The sequence below is a fragment of the Babylonia areolata genome, chromosome 3, assembly GCF_041734735.1.
Source record: "Babylonia areolata isolate BAREFJ2019XMU chromosome 3, ASM4173473v1, whole genome shotgun sequence".
In the NCBI taxonomy this organism is placed as follows: Eukaryota; Metazoa; Mollusca; class Gastropoda; order Neogastropoda; family Buccinidae; genus Babylonia; species Babylonia areolata.
The window spans coordinates 24,469,122-24,491,630 of NC_134878.1; the positions used below are offsets into that span (position 1 = coordinate 24,469,122).

Consider the following 22,509-nt stretch of genomic DNA (forward strand, 5'->3'; position numbering starts at 1 on the left):
GTCAAGGGGTATAACTCTGAAAGCGGAATCAAAAGTCAATTATAATTAAGTTCATGTCAAAACTTTGTGGGCCTCACACCGACCCGAGAACCGACAATGACAGACCGCAAGAACAAGATTCAGACAGGTAAGACCGAATGCACCGACAAGCATAAAATAAATCAAGTGACAGAAAAGGAGACAGGAATTATACAGAACGTGCGCAGTAATTGCTCGAAACGGGCCTGGTGCACACGGACGTTTAAGTCCATGCCCAGTGCACTACTAAAACAACAACAACAATATTCTTTCTTGCTTCATTCAAAGCAGCATGGAGCACCCACCGAGGATGAATAATCATGAAAAACAACAACAACCACTTCAGACCAGCGATCTGTCAAATGTTACAAGGTTAAATTGCATCCGTTTGAAGCCATGCAGATTTCACTGTGCACACAGATCTTATTCTCCCTTGGCAAGGACTGGGTTCCTGACGAACGTTTGATAAAGTACAGCGTTGAAGTCTTGCTGAGTGGGTATGAAAAAGTGGGTGGCCAGCAGTTTGGTGGTTGGTCTCTGTCAACTTCCTCACACCAGCAAAGTCAGCAAGGAACAGCACGGTTTCTGTCGCGCCCACTCGTGTGAGACGCAACTGTTGGGTTTTGTCGATGAGGCCTCCAAAGCGCTTGAAGATGGAAAGCAGGAAGACTTATTGGTCTTAGACTTCAGTAAAGCCTTTGACAAGGTGAGTCATAGCCTACTCATCCACAAACTTCGATACCTTGGCATCTGCGGCCAGATCAGTGCATGGATTGAGGATTTCCTACGGGACAGGAAACAGTCCGTCGTCGTCATTGGGTCAAACTCAAAATCAGAGTTTGCCCCAGTAGAGTCAGGGGTACCACAGGGCTCACTTCTTGGCCCGACTCTATTCCTACTGTATATCAATGACCTGCCGACTGGTCTGACCTCAACAGCAAGGCTCTTTGCGGATGACACGGCCTGTCATACGAGTGTTTGTTCAGCGCAAGACCAGAAAATCCAACAGGAAGACCTCAACAAACTTGTCACCTGGGAGAAGAAGTGGAAAATGTCCTTCCACCCTCAGAAGTGCACCACAGTTCATATGACTAGACGCCGGACTACCCTCCACCACGACTACCAGCTCCATGGCCATATGCTCCAGGAGGAATCCCAGGCAAAATACCTGGGCGTTACGATCACGCATGACCTGGACTGGAAGCCCCATATCACCAACATCACTAAAAAGGCAAACAAAACCCAAGGCTTCATCAGAAGAAACATCAGACTTAACAGCAAGTCCATTAAGCAGGCTGCATACAAGGCACTGGTGCGACCCATACTGGAATATGCTGGAATGGTATGGGATCCCTACACTGAAGAAAACGTTGAGGCAGTGGAAAAGATCCAGCGGCAGGCAGCAAGGTGGGTCTCGCACCGATTCTGACAAACCTCCAGCGTTGAAAATATGCTCAGCGATCTAGAATGGCCAACGCTGCAGACTCGCAGGAAAACAGCGAGACTCACCATGTTTTACAAAATCCACCACGGCAAGGCCTGCATCAATTCCCAGCACCTCCCTTCCGTCAAGTCAGCGCCAGAAAACACTCTTCAAGGCGCTCCCACAACCTCCACTACAACGTCCCACAGAACCGCACAGACTATCGCCACAAATCCTTCTTCCCAAGGACCATACCGGAGTGGAATAGCCTTCCTGCAGAGACTGTGTCGATGCCATCCCTAGCTGCCTTCCAGGCCAGGATGGCATGCCTCCACTAACCCCTTCCCTCCCCCCTCCCCCCTCTCCCCTCCACCACCAATTCGGAAACAGACCTGGCAACACCCCTGTGGACTAGAAAACTATGACATGCGCTCATCCGACCGGAGCGGGAAGCTTTTTCCTAAGTGAAAAGTGTGGCTGATTCGTCTTGATGTAAATGTTGGCTGCCTATACCCAAGAAGAAGAAGAAGGAGTATCACAGGAACACAAGAAGCCCGTGGTTCATGCTTATTTCCACTGTCCTCAAATGTGCCTGGCATAATTTTCATTACTCCAGCAAAAAAACTCAGGGTTGACTGGAGGTAGGACTAGCATCAAGGAACGAGCCTGCAATTTAAAGCATTCAACTTCATTGAGTGGTCAAACACATTAATACAACACACACACACACACACACACACACACACACACACACATTATGGATCAACAAATCCCTGAAAGTAGGTAAACTGTAAAACTGATTAGAGAGATCCTGAGTAAATAGAAATGATTATGGTATAATGTTGAAATGAATAGAAAACTAATAAAAAAAAAAATTAATGTAAAAAAAGGTGATGGGGGGATAGTAAAAGACATCTGAGAAGTAATTCACTTCTTTTTTTCTTTCTTTTTTTTTAAATACTCTTTTCAATTTAATTTTACACACAGACCATGGAATTCACATTACCAATTCCTTGCCTTGTTTCTGTGTTGCCTGCACACAGTGTGTGGGCTGATAGAGCCAGCACAGATGGGGCTGACGCTGACCCATGAACACCTGATGCTGCAGGCAGACCGTTTCTTCACGCCACCCAGCACAGCCCGTGACCAGGACAAGGTTGAGATGCCCTTCACCATGAACAACCTGGGCTGGATCCATCAGAACCCGTAATGCATTTGATCTGTTTGTGTGTGACTATGTCTGTGTATGGGCAGCTTGGGCTGCATTCCTCAGAACCTGTAATGCATATGATTTGTTTGTGTGTGTGAGTGTGTCTGTGTATGGGCAACTTGGGCTGGAATCGTCAGGACCGGTAATGCATTTGATCTGTTTGTGAGTGTGTGTGTATGGGCTGGATTTGTCAGAACCGGTAATGCATTTGATCTGTTTGTTAGCGCGTCTGTATGGGCTGGATTTGTCAGAACCCATAATGAATTTGATTTGTGTGTGTGTGAGTATGTCTGTATATATGGGCAACTTGAACTGGATTGGTCAGAACCCATAATGCATATGATCTGTGAGTGTGTGATCTGGATTTGTCAGAACCAGTGCTGAATATGATTTGTTTGTGTGTGAGTGTGTCTGTGTATGGGCAACTTGGGCTGGAATCATCAGAACCTGTAATGCATTTGATCTCTGTGTGTGTGTGTGTGTGTGTGTGTGTGTGTGTGTCTGTGTTTGGGCAACTTGGGCTAGATTCGTCAGAATCTGTTATGCATTTGATCTGTTTGTTTGTGTGAGTGTGTCTGTATGTGAACTAGATTTGTCAGAACCCATAATGCATTTGATCTCTCTGTGTGTCTGTATATGGGCATCTTCAGCTGGATTTGTCAGAATCTGTAAATGTAATGCATATGATCTGTGAGTGTGTCTGTTTATGGGTGACTTGGGCTGGATTTGTCAGAACCGGTAATGCATTTGATCTGTTTGTGTGTGAGTGTGTGTGTGTATGCGTAACTTGGGCTGGGTCCATCAGAACCCATAATGCATATGATCTGTGAATGTCTGTGTGGGTGGATGGGGGGGGGGGTAACTTTAACTGGAATCCTGAGAACCTGTAATGAATATGATCTGTGTGTCTGTGTATGGGCAACTTGGGCTGGATATGTCAGAACCTGTAATGCATATGATCTGTGTATGTCTGTGTGTGTGTGTTTCTGTGTATGAACTGGATTTGTCAGAACCTGAAATGCATTTGATCTCTTTTGTGTGTGAGTGTGACTGTGTATGGGCAACTGGGGCTGGATTTGTCAAAACCCATAATGCATTTCATCTACCTTTGTGTGAGTGTGTCTGTGTATGGGCAATTTGGACTGGATTAGTCAAAACCCGTTATGCATTTGATCTATGAGTGTGTCAGTATATCGACAACTTGGGCTGGAATCACCAGAATCCTCAATACAAATGATCTGTGCGTTTTTACGTACACAGACAACTTGGGCTTGATTAGATGATTTGTATACATGTGTGTGTGTGTGGAGTTTTCTGTTTTTACTTCTTTCTTTTTTACTTGTGTATCTGCATGTTTGTAAGTATGTGTTTGCATGTACATGTATAAATGTGTGTTTCCATGTGTGTGTGTGTGTGTGTGTGATTGTTTTTATAGTGTTTCTGTATGTATGTAGCTATGCATGTTTTTTCTGAAAAAAAATCATCACTTTAGTTAATTTAAACAGTTAGTGTCTTTGGTTAAATAGTTCCATCAGTTTTTAATGAAAAATGATCGCAACAAGGGCAAGAAGAGTAAGAACATATTGGAGGTGGAGGGAGACCATTGTAAACCTGTATTTCTTTGTGTGTGAAAATGATTGATATTCAGTCTCCTCTCTCAATTTTTTTTTTCTTTTTTCAATTACAGCACATCAAGTATACTCAAATAAGAATCAATTTTAGCAAAAGTAACTTTACATGTTGTTGCTAGAAATCAATTTTGGAGCAAGAGTAAGTGTATATGTCTGGTTGAGATCATGTTGCTTGTAGCTCATCCGACTGCAAAGAGGCCATTTCAGGGATGTTGTTTCTGGTTAATTGTATGATATGTTAAAAATCGAGTCTGGTTTCTGTATTCATTGGCTGCAGAAGATATGATCACACATATGGCACAAATTTCTACTGTTCCCATAATCCACGAAACGCTGACACAGAATATGGCATTTCTAACATGTGTGTACAGATTGTGTGCAAGTGTAGGCAGTATCAAGTGTCTGCACACAAGTTGTTCAGGGAGACTGGAAAAAAACTTTATTGTCAGTGCATGGATGTTAGTATTTCAGTATTTTATGGATTTCTGTATTGGCATTTTGGTGATTTTTTTTTTCTATCATTGATTTCACCTTATTTCAGTATTAAGACGCCAAGCTTTGTTTACAGCAATCCCTGTACCCTGGCCTCAAACTTTTCAGGATAACAGAAACCCATTATTCCCACCCACCCATGTGCTAGGTTCAGGTAAAACATCCCACAGCGTCCTATGGCCATTGGAGCAGTGATTTCATTTTCACTGAGTCTAGCGCTCAGCATAGGAATGCGGGGACTCAGTCCTCTCCCACCTCCCTGTTAAACTTTCCCCAGCCGAAGCCTGATACCTTTCATATCTGGGTGGAGAGAGGAGAAATACTGAAACGCTGTCCCCCAACCCTGGTCACTGGTGAACACCAATCAGAAGTCCGGTGCCTTACCAATTCTGCCCTGTTGCTTCAGTGTGTAACTGTTTAACTGTTATGCTCATCACCAGAATACCGCATCTCTACAATTTCATTGCTGACAAAAAGAAAAGAAGATTTATATACATTAAAACTGTCAGATTAACCTTGGGAAAAGGAGTAGATATGTTGAAATGGTCTAAAATTGACCAGAATCAGAATGTCATGCAGACCGGTCATTTGTTCACTTGAAGCTTTGTTTATTGCAGGTACAGCTACAAGCCCAACCTGAACTTTCTGCAGGAGAATGAAACCATTGTGCAAGAAATGAAGGATTACAAGGTCAGCATGGACTGGTGGAGTGTGTGATGGGTTTCAGTTGTGCTTTGGCAGCATCATGTGTCAGGAGAGTGAATCCGTTGTGCCAGAAATGAATGATTACAAGGTCGGCACAGAGTGTGGGATGCTTCTGCTTTAGCATCTGTGAGCTTACTCCCACATTGTTATGCATGTACATGTGGGCTTTTACTTGCATGACCATTTTTAATCCTGCCATGCATGCAGCCATAGTCTGTTTTTTATGGAGTGCATGCTGGGTTTTTTTTTGTTTCCATAATCCACTAATAGCTGATATGATCACAGATTCTTTAATGGGCATATTTTGATCTTGTATATACGTGTAAAGACCCTGTTCATTTCTGCCTGTGTTCTGTATTGCCATCAATATCATTAAGCAGTTTAAAAAAAAAAAATGATAAAAGAGAGAGAGAGAGAACAAATGATCAATCAAGCGGCCAAAGAAAACTAACCAAGTAAAAACACCTTTCGGGATGGATGGGGAGGAGTGCACCTAAAATTTCATGTGTGAATTTGTTTTTAATTACACATACTTAACCATGACCCACTAGTGCAGACTCCGGCAGGGGTCTGACATTCCTGTCCTATGCAAACTACTATCCGCCTATGCGGAGAAAACGAATGTAGCTATGGCCGATAACCTCCTGGAAGTAGGTAACCTCCCCTTTGCCCCCCCTGACTAGCGCCCTCTTTTTCCGGCAGCCATTATGACTCCTGTTCCTGTGCTCTTCATACGGCTAAGTTTTTTTTGTATTTTCTGTCTGTCTGTCGATTCTCTGGCATTCTTGTTTTTTGTCAAATTTTGTCTTCAACCAGGTCACACAATTACATGGTTCGATTAAGAGATTGGGCTAAAATTAAGGCGCGATGATGGATGGGGAGGAGGGCATCTGAAATTTCATGTGTGAATTTGTTTTTGATATCTTGTTTCTTGAAGATTTGACCCAAAAGCACTGCATATCTTCATGGGGAAATTACACATCCGTGTTTTTTGTTGTTGTTTTTTCAAGTGCTTGTGGGGTGTTTTGTTTTATTGTTTCCATTTTTGTTTTTTGTTTTGATGTGGAGTAGAGCCTTGGAGGGCAGGGAATCGTGGAGAATTCCAGCACAGGGTTGGGTCGAGACGTGGCCTTTCTGCAGAAACTGTCCACGGTGACTGGCGTTCACATTGTCGCCGGATCAGGTATCATGAATTGTCACAGCTACTTTGTGTGTGTTTGTGTGTGTGTTAGTGTGCATGTGACTGGATCAGGTACCTTGAATCGTCACGGCTACTTTCTGTGTGTGTCAGTGTGCATGTGACTGGATCAGATACCTTGGATCGTCACGGCTACTGTCTGTGTGTGTGTTAGTGTGCATGTGACTGGATCAGATACCTTGGATCGTCACGGCTACTTTCTGTGTGTGTGTTAGTGTGCATGTGACTGGATCAGATACCTTGGATCGTCACGGCTACTGTCTGTGTGTGTGTTAGTGTGCATGTGACTGGATCAGATACCTTGGATCGTCACGGCTACTTTCTGTGTGTGTGTTAGTGTGCATGTGACTGGATCAGATACCTTGGATCGTCACGGCTACTTTCTGTGTGTGTGTTAGTGTGCATGTGACTGGATCAGGTACCTTGAATCGTCACGGCTACTTTCTGTGTGTGTCAGTGTGCATGTGACTGGATCAGATACCTTGAATCGTCACGGCTACTTTCTGTGTGTGTCAGTGTGCATGTGACTGGATCAGATACCTTGGATCGTCACGGCTACTTTCTGTGTGTGTCAGTGTGCATGTGACCAGATCAGGTACCTTGAATCGTCACGGCTACTTTCTGTGTGTGTCAGTGTGCATGTGACTGGATCAGGTACCTTGAATCGTCACGGCTACTTTCTGTGTGTGTCAGTGTGCATGTGACTGGATCAGATACCTTGAATCGTCACGGCTACTTTCTGTGTGTGTCAGTGTGCATGTGACCGGATCAGATACCTTGAATCGTCACGGCTACTTTCTGTGTGTGTCAGTGTGCATGTGACCAGATCAGGTACCTTGAATCGTCACGGCTACTTTCTGTGTGTGTCAGTGTGCATGTGACTGGATCAGATACCTTGGATCGTCACGGCTACTGTCTCTGTGTGTGTGTCAGTGTGCATGTGACTGGATCAGATACCTTGGATCGTCACGGCTACTGTCTCTGTGTGTGTGTCAGTGTGCATGTGACTGGATCAGATACCTTGGATCGTCACGGCTACTGTCTCTGTGTGTGTGTTAGTGTGCATCTGACTGGATCAGATACCATGAACTGTCACAGCTTCTTTCTGTGTGTGTGCCTGACTGTTTGTGGGTTGCTGTTTTTTCTTTGTTTTTGATTGTTTTGGATTGTTGGATGCGGAGCATCCATTTATGTACTGGAATTGTTACTTTACCTCATACCAGTATCTGTGATTGGGCCTTGACCCGTTTAGGTGTTTTTAACCCTTCCTTTCAGGCTGCCTTGCTTGGTGGGGGAGTGGGGAAAGGGTGTTTGCTGGTTGTGTTTGTGTTTACAGAAGCCACCAAACACTGACATGGATGACATGATGTTTTAAAGTGGGCGTTTGATGTTCAGCGTGTGTTACACACATGAAAGGAGTTCAGACCCTGCACATCTGTTGACCTGGGAGGTCAAAATAATCTCTGCCCTTTACCCAAAAGATCCAGCCGGGATTTGAACCCAGGACCCTAGCATTAGAGGACCACTGCTTTGACGACTCAGCTGTAGCACCCATTGATCCTGTGTGTGAAAAAGAGGAGAGGCAGAGGCAGTGTGTATATGAGTGGGAATGAAGGGAAGAGATGCTTTTAGATTTTTATTTTGTAATTTGCATTTAATTACACATACTTAACCGTGACCCAACTAGTGCAGACTCCGGCAGGGGTCTGACATTCCTGTCCTGTGCAAACTACTATCCGCCTATGCGGAGAAAACGAAAGTACTACGGCCGATAACCTCCCGGAAGTAGGTAACCTCCCCTTTGTCTCGCTGGCTAGCGCCCTCTTTTTCCGGCAGCCATTTTTGCTTTAAGTGCTTACATGACCACTGTTCCGGAATGGCCATATTTGTTATTGAAGCAGGTAAAAATCAGTGACCGCAGATGGCACGTTACAGCTATTAAAGAAACAACAGGGGTGAATCCAACAAAATCAGTGCCACCAGAATTATCAGGAAAAACAAAAACGTTACGTACAGTATTCACAAGGACAGGAAAGGGGGGGGGTGGGGGGTAAGGGAGGGGGGGGGGGGACCTTAGTTTGTGCACTCTCAACAAGTGCAAATACCCCATCAGTCATGGTGGCTGTCATCATCACTTTGAATTAAAAAAAAAAAGAATGCAATGTATTCCTGAAGATTCTTGAAAATTTCAGTTTGTTCCTGATTTGCTTCTGAAGGTAGTGATTTTGGGGTGGGCAAGCGTACAAGGAAAGTGCCAGGGCAGAGTTGCCAGCTGTTAGGACTTCGCCATATTTGGTTATGTTGGATCGCAATTTGTTCTGACATTATGCCAACTTCAAAATTGTTCCGACAAATTCATTTTTGACTACACAGCATGGTCACTTGCTTTCGTGTTGTATCATTACCCAGACGCTCTAGACGTATCAGTCACAAGGCCAGGGCAGTCACTACTAACCTTGGTCTCACATGATGATGCTCAGCTAATCGCGTGCGCTATTACATTGAAACAGCGTTGAGTGGACCAATGAGCTTAATCGTTTGCCCGAACAAGACATAGCGTGACTGAATCAAGTTGCGTCTCGGTCAAACAGCACCTGTGTCTGGTGGATTGCTTATGTGGCTCAGTGTCCGAATGTTCAGAATGTTCCTACCAAATTCAGAATGTTCCTACCAAATTCAAATTCAGAATGTTCCTACCAAACTCAAAATGTTCCTACCAAATTCCTACCAAATTCAGAATGTTCCTACCAAATTCAGAATGTTCCTACCAAATTCAAAATGTTCCTGCCAAATTCGGAATGTTCCTACCAAATTCAAAATGTTCTTGCCAGATTCTAAATGTTCCTCCAAAATTCTAAATGTTCCTACCAAATTTCATGATTGTTCCTACAAACACTTGGCTTTTTTTATCTTTTTTTTTTTTATAATTGTTTATTATTATTTCTAAAAAAATTCTTTTAATTTTCTTAATTGACCTTGATTTTCTGAGTTTGATTTTGAGCTGAGATTGTCTAATTTTACTATAGGAATATTGATCTTAGTGATGATAATAATTTGATGCTTTTATGACTTGAATGGATGTTTATGTGCCTTTGGTTGATGCTCCTGTGTCATGTTTGTTTGAAATTTGGTTGTATGTTTTACAGATTAGTATTTATTTATATTGATTTCACCACTATATTCATTTGATACTTTGTGCATGTGAATGTCCAATAAGTGTGCTTGGGTGCTTGCATACAGGCAGGTGTGTGTGTGCACAGGTGTATGTGTGTTTTAAATGATGGAAAGTTATCGAGCTTGCTTTGCTATGACTGAGTTGAGTGTTATTTTGTTATGTATATGTTGTGTGCCAAATTTTACCATTTTGCTTTTAATTTGTATGTATCACAGACTTCACCACACTTGATTTCTCTACGAGATAATAAAGGTATTCTGATTCTGATTCTCACTTGGGCTGGCATCTCTGTGTATGTAAGTGTTTGATGTTGCTGTTCCAGGGTTCTATGTGGATGGGTTTCAAACCGAGTCCACCAAACAGATGTCGGTTGAGGCCTTGGCCGCTCAGACCCGGGAGAACATCTGCAGTGGAGCGGATGGGACGGACATCTGCTGTGGAGTCATCGGGGAGGTGGGCTGTACCTGGCCTCTGACAGGTGTGTGTGTGTTGTATGTATGTGTGTGTGTGTGTGTGTGTTATATGTGTGTGTGTGTTTTCGTGTTGTGTGTGTATGTTAGTGTTGTATGTGGTGTGTGTTTGTGTGTGTGTGTGTGTTAGTGTTGTGTGTGGTGTGTGTTTGTGTATGTGTGTGTTAGTGTGTGTGTGTTAGTGTTGTATGTGGTGTGTGTTTGTGTTGTGCGTGGGTGTGTTGTATGTGTGTGTGTTGTATAGTGTTTGTATGTGTGTGTGTGTGTGTAGGACGATGTGGTGTTTTTGCGTGTGTGTTTATGTATGCAGTGTGTGCATTGTATGCGTGGTATGTGTATTTTCTATGTGTGTGTGTTTATGTGTGCAGTGTGTGCATTGTATGTGTGGTCTGTGTATTTTCTATGTGTGTGTGTTGTGTACATGGGTGTCTCTTTGATCTCTTAGATACTTATATTTTCCCCACAAAACTGACATGTTTAACTTTCTGTACATATCAAAAAGAGGAAGGTGGTCAACTTGTGAAGAGAAAGATAAATGGACAGATTCAAATATTTATGTAACTGTACATTTCGGATTCATTTAGAGTTCTACACTGTAAGTCAAGGAAAGGGGTGTTTTGGGGGGTGAGGCGGGAATTAGCATCAGACACAAAAGTTGACCCATGTTTAGCTGTGAACATGGTGCGGGGTGTTTAAGTATGTTTGTGTGCACATGCTTGTGGGCAACTCCTAGCTACAGGTGTTTTCTTTGTGTTTATGAGACTGACTGGTGAACGTTTTTGAACGCTTTACAGAGAGATTATCTTTACAACTAACACAGTACATTCTATCGTATTCTTAGTGCTGCAGTTTATGGGAGCTTGTTGGCCTTTGGGAACCATCCCAGTGCCGACTGTCCTAAAGCCCTCTTGGCCAAGAGAGTGGGGATGTGACTTGGACAAGACACTCTCCTCTATAATCAAATTCTGGCCCAGATAGTCGGGACAGCAGTTGCCTCCTCTGCTGCTCTGATGGTCATGGTTGGACATGACTGACTATCATATATATTCTTAGGATGTAAATTGTAAGTAAATACCACGGGGGCAGTGGAATCATGTCCACTGTGTCCAGGGCTCAGCTCAGAAAGGCAGTGGTGTCATGTCCACTGTGTCCAGGGCTCAGCACAGGAAGGCAGTGGTGTCATGTCCACTGTGTCCAGGGCTCAGCACAGGAAGGCAGTGGTGTCATGTCCACTGTGTCCAGGGCTTGGCACAGGAATGTGGTGGTATCATGTCCACTGTGTCCAGGGCTTGGCACAGGAATGTGGTGGTATCATGTCCACTGTGTCCAGGGCTTGGCACAGGAATGTGGTGGTATCATGTCCACTGTGTCCAGGGCTTGGCACAGGAATGTGGTGGTATCATGTCCACTGTGTCCAGGGCTTGGCACAGGAAGGCGGTGGTATCATGTCCAGTGTGTCCAGGGCTCGGCACAGGAAGGCAGTGGTATCATGTCCACTGTGTCCAGGGCTGGGCACAGGAAGGAAGTGGAATTATGTCCACTGTGTCCAGGGCTCAGCACAGGAAGGCGGTGGTATCATGTCCACTGTGGCCAGGGCTCAGCACAGGAAGGTGGGGGGGCCCAGTCAGTTGAACCTTCCCCAACAGAAATCAGGCACTACAATCACACCTGGGTAGAGTGAGGAAACGAAGTTCAGAGTCAAGTGCCTTTCCCGAGAACACACCACCATACTGATATAGGGCCCTGGATCCTGATCACTCTTGTTGTAGTGTGTTTGAATCTTCTCTTCTTCCTTCGGTAATGGGCTGCAGCTCCCACGTTCACTCGTATGTACACGAGTGGGCTTTTACGTGTATTCCCGTTTTTACCACACGATATAGGCAGCCATACTCCGTTTTCAGGGGTGTGCATGCTCGGTATGTTTTTGTTTCCATAACCCACCCAGCGCTGACATGGATTACAGGATCTTTAACTTGCGTATTTAATCTTCTGCTTACGTATACACATGGAAGAGGTTCAGGCGCAAGCAGGTCTACACATATGTTGACCTGGAAGATCGGAAAAACCTCCACCCTTTACCCACCAGGCGCCGTTACTGAGATTCGAATTCGGGACCCTCAGATTGAAATTCCAACGCTTTGACCGCTCGGCTGCGACGCCCGTCATTTGTTTAAAACCATTTTGTGTTTTTTCATAAGTCAGCTGTGTTTACCACTACCACATTGTGTTAAGTCCTATCCCCTGTGTGTGTCTTGTTGCAGACTTTGAGAAACGCTCCCTGAGGAGTGCGGCAGCAGTGCAGAGTGAGCTGGGGAGTCCTGTCATCATCCATCCAGGGCGTAACCCTGAAGCTCCCCATGAGATCATGCGCATTTTCCTGGAGTCTGGTGGGATTGCTGAGAAAACTGTCATGTCGCATCTCGACAGTGGGTATTATTCCTGTCTCAGGCTCTGTGTGTGTGTGTGTGTGTGTGTGTGTGTGTGTGTGTCTGTTGAGTGTGTGTGTCTTTATGTATCTGGATGTGTATGTGTGTGTTTCTTGTTTGTTATATCTGGATGTGTATGTGTGTGTTTCTTGTTTGTTATAAATGTGTTTGAGCTTGTGTGTGAGTGTGTGTGTGTTTGCCATGAGTATGCATGTGTGTGTGTGTGTGTATTTGAATCTCTGTGTGTGTCTGTGTCTGTGTCTAAAGCTATGTGTGTGTGTCATTTTTGTGTGTCTGTTTGCGTGTTTGAATATATATATTATATGAATATATATATGTGTGTGTGTGTGTGTATCTGTCTGTCTGTGTTTGTGTGTGTGTGTGTGTGTGTGTGTGTGTGTGTGTGATTTATGTGTATTTGTATGCATGTTTCTAACTCTCTGTGTGTATATGTTGGTACATGTTATTTAGTTAATGTCAAGTGATCTTTTTTTGACGTGTGAAAAGATGATGAAACTGCAGTGAGGAAATGAGATTTTTTAAAAAGACTTTGTGTTTTGTACCTGTTTGTTGACGATCTGAAAACCCTTAGTGAGAACCACTTGTAGTCTCATGTTTGTGCTCATTTTTGACAGTCTGAAAACATTAAATGGCATTTAATAAAACATGAGTTTTGACCAGATTTTATGAAAAAGCAGCAACAACAACAACAAAAAAAAGAAGAAAAAAACACAATGAAAGCACAGTGTATTATAGATTTCACAGCCAATACACCAGTACTTTTGATAAACTGTGTTAGGTATGTCTTTGTGTATTGTGTATACATTGATGTAAAGAAAGAAAGAAAGAAGAAAACACACAAGCAACTTAAGGAATACAAACATGTGTACATGCCTGTATCCATACACTTACACACACACACACACACACATACACACACACACACACACACTCACTCACTCACTCACTCACTCACTCACTCACTCACTCACACACACACACACACACACACACACACACTCACTCACTCACTCACTCACTCACTCACTCACTCACTCACACACACACACACACACACACACACACACACACACACACACACACACACACAATCACACACACTCACACACATGCACATGCCCACACACACACACACTCACGCACACGCACACACACACACACACACACACACACACACTTGCACATTCATCTGTATGCACATCCACACACTGACAAAAAGGCATACGTCACGACAACCCATGCATGTTGCCATACCAGAGAACGTCACCAGACCAGCCGAGCATCATTATACAAGCGACTAAATGTGGACGCTTGTTTTCAGGAACCTTCCTCTCCACAGAGAAGCTCCTGGAGTTTGCCAAGCTGGGATGCTACTGCGAATACGATTTGTTCGGGATTGAGGTTTCACACTATCAGCTGTGCAAAGAGGTGGACATGCCCAGTGACGCTCAGCGCATCGCCTTCATCCGTGCCTTGCTGGACAGTGGCTATGGCAGGAGAGTCCTTGTGGCCCATGACATCCACACCAAACACAGACTGGTAAACTCCTCTGAGAAGTGTTGGCCCCTTAACCTTGGTGAAATGAGATCAGTGTGACGTTAGGAAGAAGAGGATCTTCGCTTCTTCTTCGTTCGTGGGCTGCAACTCCCATGTTCACTCGTATGAACACGAGTGGGCTTTTACGTGTATGACTGTAGGCATGTAGGTAGCCATACTCCGTTTTTGAGGTGTGCATGCTGGGTATGTTCTTGTTTCCATAACCCTCTGAACGCTGACATGGATTACAGGATCTTTAGACGTGCGCATTTGATCATCTGCTTGCGTATACACATGAATGGGGTTCATGCACAAGCAGGTCTGCACATATGTTGACCTGAGAGATAGGAAAAATCTCCCCCCTTTACCCATCAGGTGCCATTTTCGAGATTCGAACCAGGGACCCTCAGACTGAAAGTCCAAGGCTTTAACCAGTCGGCTGTTGCGCCTGTCAGAGGAAGTGAATGTGCTGTGTTTCATGTCCTGTCACATACACTGATGATTGACGACACTTTGTCAGACTGTTGATTTTGACATGTGAATGTTATCATTTAGGAGAGAAAGGGGAGGGGGCAATGAATGGTGAGTTGGGGGAAACCAGGTATTTGGAGGCTGAAATCATGAGTATCTGAATTAATATTTTAAGTACAGTTGCAGAAAATTACTTTATGGACTACAGAAGCTGGAGAAGCTTTTTTTTTTCTTTTTTAATTGTCAGGCCTCTGGCCCATAACAACAGGAGTCACAGCAAAATGTATTATGCAACATTTGATTTTTATATCATTCAGGCATTTTGCCTCAGATTAAGTATTTTATAGATATACATCAACAGTTTCAAGATTGTTTCAGTATTTTCACTAGTTAAGATAGAAGAGAGTCTGGACAATGATGGGCTTATGAAGTATTTGAGCGGTATTAACTCATGTCTCAATTCGGTATTCTTCGGACATACAAAAAGAAAGTGTATTTCATTTTCAGTTGTATCGCCTCAAAAAGGATTAGATTAAAAGAAATAGGGTTTCGGCTGTCATCATGATGGATGCAGCAGGTGAGTGATTAAAGCATTGGACTTCCAGTCTGAGGGTCTTGGGAGATCAGAAAAACCTCCACCGTGTGGGGCCGACACCAGGATTCAAACCCAGTATCCTCAGATTGAATGTCCAGTGATCTTGCCATTCGGCTGTTGCACCCATTGCACATGTCAGTGACCGTGTATAAAAAAGCAAGAATTCACGAATGTTTGTGTGTGCTTCTCTGTGTGTTGCAGAAAAAGTATGGAGGCCATGGCTTCACTCACATCCTGGAGAACGTGGTGCCCAAAATGAAACAACGCGGCTTCACTGAGGAAGAGGTCAAGGTCATTCTGAACCACAACCCTGCGGAGTGGCTGACCTTCATGAAATGATTGAAACGGGGAATATTGTGAAACTGTATCAGATGGCTGATTTTGGTGATGGTACTTTTTTTTTTTTCATGCTACTCAGATTTTTTTTAACCTATATAAAGATAGGAAAAAAGCAACAAGAAACACTTACACACACACACACACACACACACACACAGGAGTTATAAGTGCTCTAATAACTACAAGAAGTAAAGAAAATAAAGCTTTGATATTGTTTTCTCTTTCAAGGCCTGAATAAGCGCGTTGTTGTACTACTGGTCATTCATCTGCTTAGCAGATGTGGTGTACCGTTTATGGATTTTGAGTACCTGAACTGAACTGAACTTTTTTCCATGTTGCAGTGAAGGTTACATTGCTTTAGAAACCAGTACAATCAAGGTTGCAAATTTGCATCAATGTAAGAAGCAGGAAATTGTCCAAAAAAGTTTCCTCATATCTTTCCGCTTTCTGAATGGAACCGGTTTTTTCAAAACTTTCCACTTTCTGCAAGGAACAGGTTTTCTGTAACTTACCACTTTCTGAATGGAACAGGTTTTCTGTAACTTTCCACTTTCTGCATGGAACAGGTTTTCTGTAACTTTCCACTTTCTGCATGGAACAGGTTTTCTATAACTTTCCACTTTCTTCATAGAATAGGTTTTCTATAACTTTCCACTTTCTGCATGGAACAGGTTTTCTATAACTTTCCACTTTCTTCATAGAATAGGTTTTCTATAACTTTCCACTTTCTGCATGGAACAGGTTTTCTATAACTTGCCACTTTCTGCATGGAACAGGTTTCTCCCAGGAATTGACTATTTGTCTTCTCGTCATTTATCCTGCCTTGTAAAAACAAAAAACAACAATGAAAAAAAAAAAAAAACCCACCCTCTTGGTGGTTTATGGGTTTACTGGTGGATGGGAGGTGTGGTAGGAATGTCAGCTGTGCTGTCTGGCGTCTCAGAAATTGTGCAATCCCTATTTCATTTTTGGTATTTGAGAACAACTGTTTTTGTGTTGTTGTTGTTGTTTTTCTTCTTCTTCTTACGGACAGTTCTCTCAGGGAGGTTGTTAAATGATTCTGAAAACTTTCTAACGATGACTTTTGTGTGAGTTGTGTGAGAGGGGATATCCTGTGAAGTGACTGAGCTTCCTGTGGGATGGCAGAGGTCCTTCAGTATCAACGGCATCCCCGCCTTTTGGATTTTTTACGTATTTTCTGTTGGTATCTTTGTTTCTACTTCCACCGTTTGTTTTTTTCTGTTGGTATCTTTGTTTCTACTTTCATCGTTTGTTTTTTTCTGTTGGTATCTTTGTTTCTACTTCCACCGTTTGTTTTTTTCTGTTGGTATCTTTGTTTCTACTTTCATCGTTTGTTTTTTTTCTTCCTTCACAGTCCGTTCCCCTTTCCTTTTCTTTGTTCCAGCAATGCTGGACACTTTTTTTTTTCTTTTTTTTTCTTCTTTTTTTGTCACTCTCTCTAACTATGCTGTTTTGCTTAGGTGATTTGGTAATGATATTATAAACACTGGGGTGGGCACTAGCTGTCCATTCTGCAGTGTCATTTGCGTGTGTGGCCTTTTTAATGAATTTTTTGTGTGGCTGATGGTTGGGGTTTTTTTTTAATACCCTTTCTAACAGTTTATAAGTAAACAGAGTATAAGTAATCAGAGGATGGTATATTAAGCAGAAGTTCACAGTCTAGTCTTTGTTTGCATCAAGGAGCTTGATGGTTAAGATAATATGTCATGAAATATGTTGTTTTACTGTTGTTTTCCATTTGTTTATTTTTCTCCAGATGTGACAGAGTTTTATGTTTAATGCAATTGACTATTCAGTCGGGCAGTCCTGATACGGCCTTCTGCAGTTGACTGGACTTTATGCAAGCAACAATGTCAGTGCCACCCTTTGTTGTGGATTTCGAGGGTTGGTTTTGGCATGGAATTGGGTTAATTTATTTGGGGGGAGGTGGATTAGGGACATACTGCCAGACCCCTGTAGGCCATGCCAAACTATGTTGGTGGGTGAGTCAAGTGCTGTACGAGATGGTACTTCAGTAAGGCAGCATCCTTCACTGTGAAAAGGAAGGTACTTAAAAAAAAAAAATCTTAAATCATGTCTGTATTAACTGTCATGCCTTTCAGCATATAATCATTGTTGCAGCTGTCTAAAAAGAAAAAGATTGACGTCAGTAGCTGTCATTTATATACATCTGGAAATCTTATTTCAACATGGCTGCATTTGTTAACGTTCATTCACTAGCCATTGTTAAACAAAATCTTTTTTTTTTTTTTTTTTTTTTTTTTTTTGCCTTTTCTTTCTTTTAGATGTAGCCACACAATTTTATATACTTTGCTTCCACCAACACAACAATCACTGGGGGTTTTTTTAATGATTTTTTTTTCCCACATCAGTTTTCATGCAGGTCAAGGAGCATCTTTTTTCCTCCCTTTTTTTTTTGGCACATCAGCATGCCTCTAAGAGAGCATTGTTAACTTCCCATGTGAACTGTGTAGCTTCCAGCTGAAGGGGATGTTTTAAGTGTTCAGACTTACTTCTGTGAGTGAACAAACAGAAGTGTTCTAAAAACCTTGCACAGATGTGTCTGAATGTATTTACAACACAGACTATGAACATTTCTGTTTTCCATGGACTTTTTGGGGGGTTTTCTTGTGGGTTTTTTGTTTAGTGCGTGTGCTGTTGTGTGTGTGTGTTTAAATTAATGATAATTGTCGAATGAACAGTTTGCTCTCTGCAGTGCTTGGCTGGAAGGGAGACTGGGAAAAGTTTTGAATCAGAAACAGTGCACGTTACGTTATCAGCTTCTTCAGATTTCGAAGTAGTAATCATAAGCTGGAAATAGAAACAGGGAGACACAAAAGCATACCATGAGAATTACGGCTTTGTAAGGTTTGTAACATGCTGTGATTAGTGATGAGTTTAATTTTATAATGGAATGTCCCAATTATGATCAGTTACGAAATAGATATGTTCCTACAAAAATATTTGTCTCCAAAATCGGTTTTTAATTTTTGTAATATGCTCAGAGGAGGCAAAAAAGTCATTTTAGCTGTAAGTAAGATGATTAGATTTGAAAATGTTGCCTAGCAATACTTTTGGAGTTAAATGACATTTGTGTTTTCTCAGCTTTTATGTGACATTGTTGTGTATTTGGAAATGTTTGTTCTGGGTATGAAAATTATTTTGCAGTAATCCTCTATACTCCAGTAGGAGTGAAAGGATAATTAAAACTTGAAACTTGAAAGTATTACCAGTGCCTTGTTGTGTTCAAGACTGCTGTTGTTAATTTTGTTAACATTATAATTTGGCATCTTCAAGATTGGTATCGTTAATTTCATTTATAATTTGGCAGCCTGGTTTTGTTTTGTTTTTTAACCTTCTGCTGTTTTGAATGTTTAACAAAGTACTCCTGACTTTAGGGAGGGAAAGACTAAAATTCAGTGTATTTGTATTGTGACATTTTCAATTAAAATACCATCTAAACCAAAGACAGCAGACAAGTTAAATGCCTGCAGGTAAACAGATACTTGTGTCATTTGACAATCGTGTTTCTGACTTGAGGCGTTGGTTAATAATAATAATAATGGATACTTATATAGCACACTATCCAGAAATCTGCTCTAGGTGCTTTACAAAAACGCTTTTGTTAACATAAAACATTATGTCTATGTTACATACACCAAAATGTGACTACACACACACACACACACACACACACACACACACACACACACACTGCATACATACATTTTAACATACATGTATATCTATGCGTTGGTTGCAGAAATGCTTCAGGAAGTACAGTGCTGTTCTTGCAATGTGAAGTGTGTGCAGTTGAGCCTCAGTTGTTGTCATTTGCTGAGTGGTTGTAGAGAGCAGGGTTGAGCATAATACACTGTGTTATATAGTTTATTGTTCAATTTCAAATTTTTAAATGCATCACTTACCCCCGTGGGGATGTCAGGGGTCTTTGAGTATCAATAGCATCCCCGCCTTCAGGAAATTCAGTGCTAGAAATTTCCTCTTGTCTATCACTCTCTTTGTTTCTGCCTTTTTCTTTCTTCACTGTTGTCTCCTTTTTCTGCCTTCCCAGTCCATTCCCCTTTCTTTTTTCAAGCAAGCCTTGACATTTTTTTTCTCATTTCCTGCAGTCTGTGATGAACTGTCTGTGCTGTTTTGCTCTGGTGATTAGTTAGCAAGATGTAAACACTGGGATGGTCACTAGCTGCCCACTTTGCAGTGTTATTTGCCAACATGGCCTTTTTTATGTATTTTTTGTTTGGCTTTGAAGTAGTGTTTTTTTGGGGAAGGGCTGTCGTCCTCAGCATGGTCTTGTCTTATTTGCGATAAGGAGCTAAATGGTTGGGATACTGTGTTATGAACTGAATTATGGGTTTGTATTTGTGGGGTTTTTTTTGTAGATGTGACAGTTTTGTGTAGATGCCGTTGAGCATTTGTATGGTTTGACAGTCCTGATATGGCCCTGTGTGGTTGGCTGGACAATAAGGAATAAGTGCATCACTTTTTTTCTTTTTTTTTCTTTTGTTCGCTGAATTTAGCATGGTACTAAATAATATTGCATTTCTGAAATTGATGTGCATGGGTTGATGGCCACTACCTGTATCATGGTTTGTTTGTTTGTTTTTTTAAATGGAAGATCTCAAAATCCTTGAAATCAAAAGTAAGCCTGCTATTTCAAATGCTTCAGTGATCAACTTTTGCTGTTACAGTGTCACATCGGAAAAGTCTTAAATATGTGATTTATTGTTTACTATCTTATGTACTTGGTGGTTGGTGATGATGTTTACTATCTTATTTATTTGTTGGTTTATGATAATGTGTTTGCCCGACTAAACAAAACAACCTTTATACAGTTTAAAGTCCTTGGGTTTCAGCTTACCTATAGTTTAACCAGTATGTCGAAAATCAATGCAGCCAACAGCTTTTTCAGTAGCCTGAAATTCATGAAAAATCTCATGCAAAAAATTGATGACAGGCAGAGCAGAAGAGCTGAAATTTTAATGCTATCAAAACAAGGATACTTGTGGATCAACCAACTGGAAAAAAATAATTTAAAAATAAATATATATATATATATATATATATATATATATATATATATATAAATCCAGTGATTTTGTATGGGACAAGAACAAAAGACAAATAGAAATTACTCCATGCAGAATATTCCAAATGGTGTACACCACCTATCGTACCGTATAAATAAACAGTCCTCGAAAATATCAGTAGTGAAGATGACAAACACACAATACCATATATGAAAAATGCTGCTGCTATCACTATACCCAGAGATGAATGAATTAAGCTGCTGTGGGGGAAAGCCCATGTCCAGAAAAAGCAAGGTAATTCCAGAAAAATACCTTAAAACAGATTGAAAAAGTTAAAGAGCTTCAACTTGATCTTGGTTTCATCCCACTTAATGTGATTATTGTGTTACAGACTAGGATGCCATAAGTTACTGTATATGGGGTTGTCATTTTTCACAGTCTCTTGGAAATAACTTTATAGTACTTTAAAAACTATTCATGTTATTGTTGTAAGAGACACTTGTTGAAACAGTATTATTTCACAGGCGTAAATGTTCATTGTTGAAATAGTTTTATGTGGCATATTTGAAACCACAAAAATTGATTAATAAGCATTGGACTTATGATAGTGGTTGTAAATGTCTGCATTTATGAATATCATATTCACAAACTGAAACCTCCCATACATGTTTTCTGTGAATAGATATGATGCAAATTAATATTGGATAAGTTGAGCATTGCTAAAAGGTAATCAATTGGGAAAATATTTTTTATTCCTATGCATTTTGATTGTTGTTTAACTTTCAGAAGATGACAATTTGGATGTGTATTGCAGGTGGCAGGCTAAAACTTAAATTTTTATAAAAGAATTTTTCCATATATATTGAATATCAAATGAATATTATGCTTGATTTTTAAGAGTTGCACTTGATTCAACGGATTATCATATTTTTTTGTTTTTATGAATTGTGTTGTTACCTCTTTTTAATGTTGAGGAACATACTGCTGTATACAGTACCTGGCTTCTTTAGAAACAGTGCCATGATATTAATATGAACATATCAACGCTGAAATTGATTTGATCTTTTGTCTTTTTATCCCTTGAGCATGTTAATAATAAACAGAACTTAGAAAAAGTGACTATTGTTGAAGGTTGCTTTCTCTCACTCCTCTCCCTTTGGGAATGTAAGGAGTTCTTTCAGTTTCAGCCGGTATTCTCACCTTCTGTGGCAGCCATGGCAGAATCACTTTGTCAATGGACTTGTGATCCAGTGTTCACCAGTGATGAGGGTTCGAGGCCCTGTTTCGGCATGGTGTTGTGTCCTTGGGAAAGGCACTTCACTCCAAATTTCTTCAGTTCATCCGGGTGTGAATGAGTTCCTGACTTCAGATGGGCGCGAATGATGAGCGCCCATTGGCAGCCGTCAGTCGGCTCTACCCAGGTAGGCAGCCTGTTGTGTGAATGACCCCGTGTTTGTGAAGCACTGTGAGTTTGGTCTCTGACTGACAATGGGCGCTGTGCAAGTGTCCATATCATCATCATCATCATCATCATCATCATCATCATCAAGGCTGGAACGGTGGAAGGAGAGGATTGGGCACTACCTTCCCATGCTGAGCCCTGGACACAGTGGATATAAACTGGGACCTTACCCCACCTTCTGGAAGTTCGCCGCCAGAAATTTCCCCTTTTTTATCACCCTTTCTTTGCCTTATCTTTTTCTTTGTGTGATCTGTTTTTTCTTCTTCAT

The 22,509-nt window shown here is 41.7% G+C and overlaps 1 protein-coding gene across 1 annotated transcript; it reads left to right on the forward strand.

Annotated features, from left to right (window-relative positions):
- Positions 1 to 16: 16 nt before the first annotated feature.
- On the forward strand, positions 17 to 21,898 carry LOC143279876 (N-acetyltaurine hydrolase-like). Its single transcript, XM_076584165.1, has 8 exons — positions 17 to 127; positions 2,485 to 2,647; positions 5,392 to 5,464; positions 6,551 to 6,662; positions 10,175 to 10,330; positions 12,584 to 12,748; positions 14,091 to 14,308; positions 15,573 to 21,898. Exons 1-8 carry the CDS (start codon positions 97 to 99, stop codon positions 15,708 to 15,710), a joined length of 1,056 nt encoding a protein of 351 aa, XP_076440280.1. The 5' UTR covers positions 17 to 96; the 3' UTR covers positions 15,711 to 21,898.
- The last annotated feature ends 611 nt before the right edge of the window (positions 21,899 to 22,509 follow it).

Bases quoted from the DNA above. Each gene is read 5' to 3' on its own strand.
- LOC143279876 (XM_076584165.1), top strand. From the start codon at position 97: ATGACAGACCGCAAGAACAAGATTCAGACAG. The intron at 128-2,484 runs GTAAGACCGAAT...GCCTGCACACAG, and splicing joins CAAGAACAAGATTCAGACAG to TGTGTGGGCTGATAGAGCCA. The intron at 12,749-14,090 runs GTGGGTATTATT...GCTTGTTTTCAG, and splicing joins TGTCATGTCGCATCTCGACA to GAACCTTCCTCTCCACAGAG.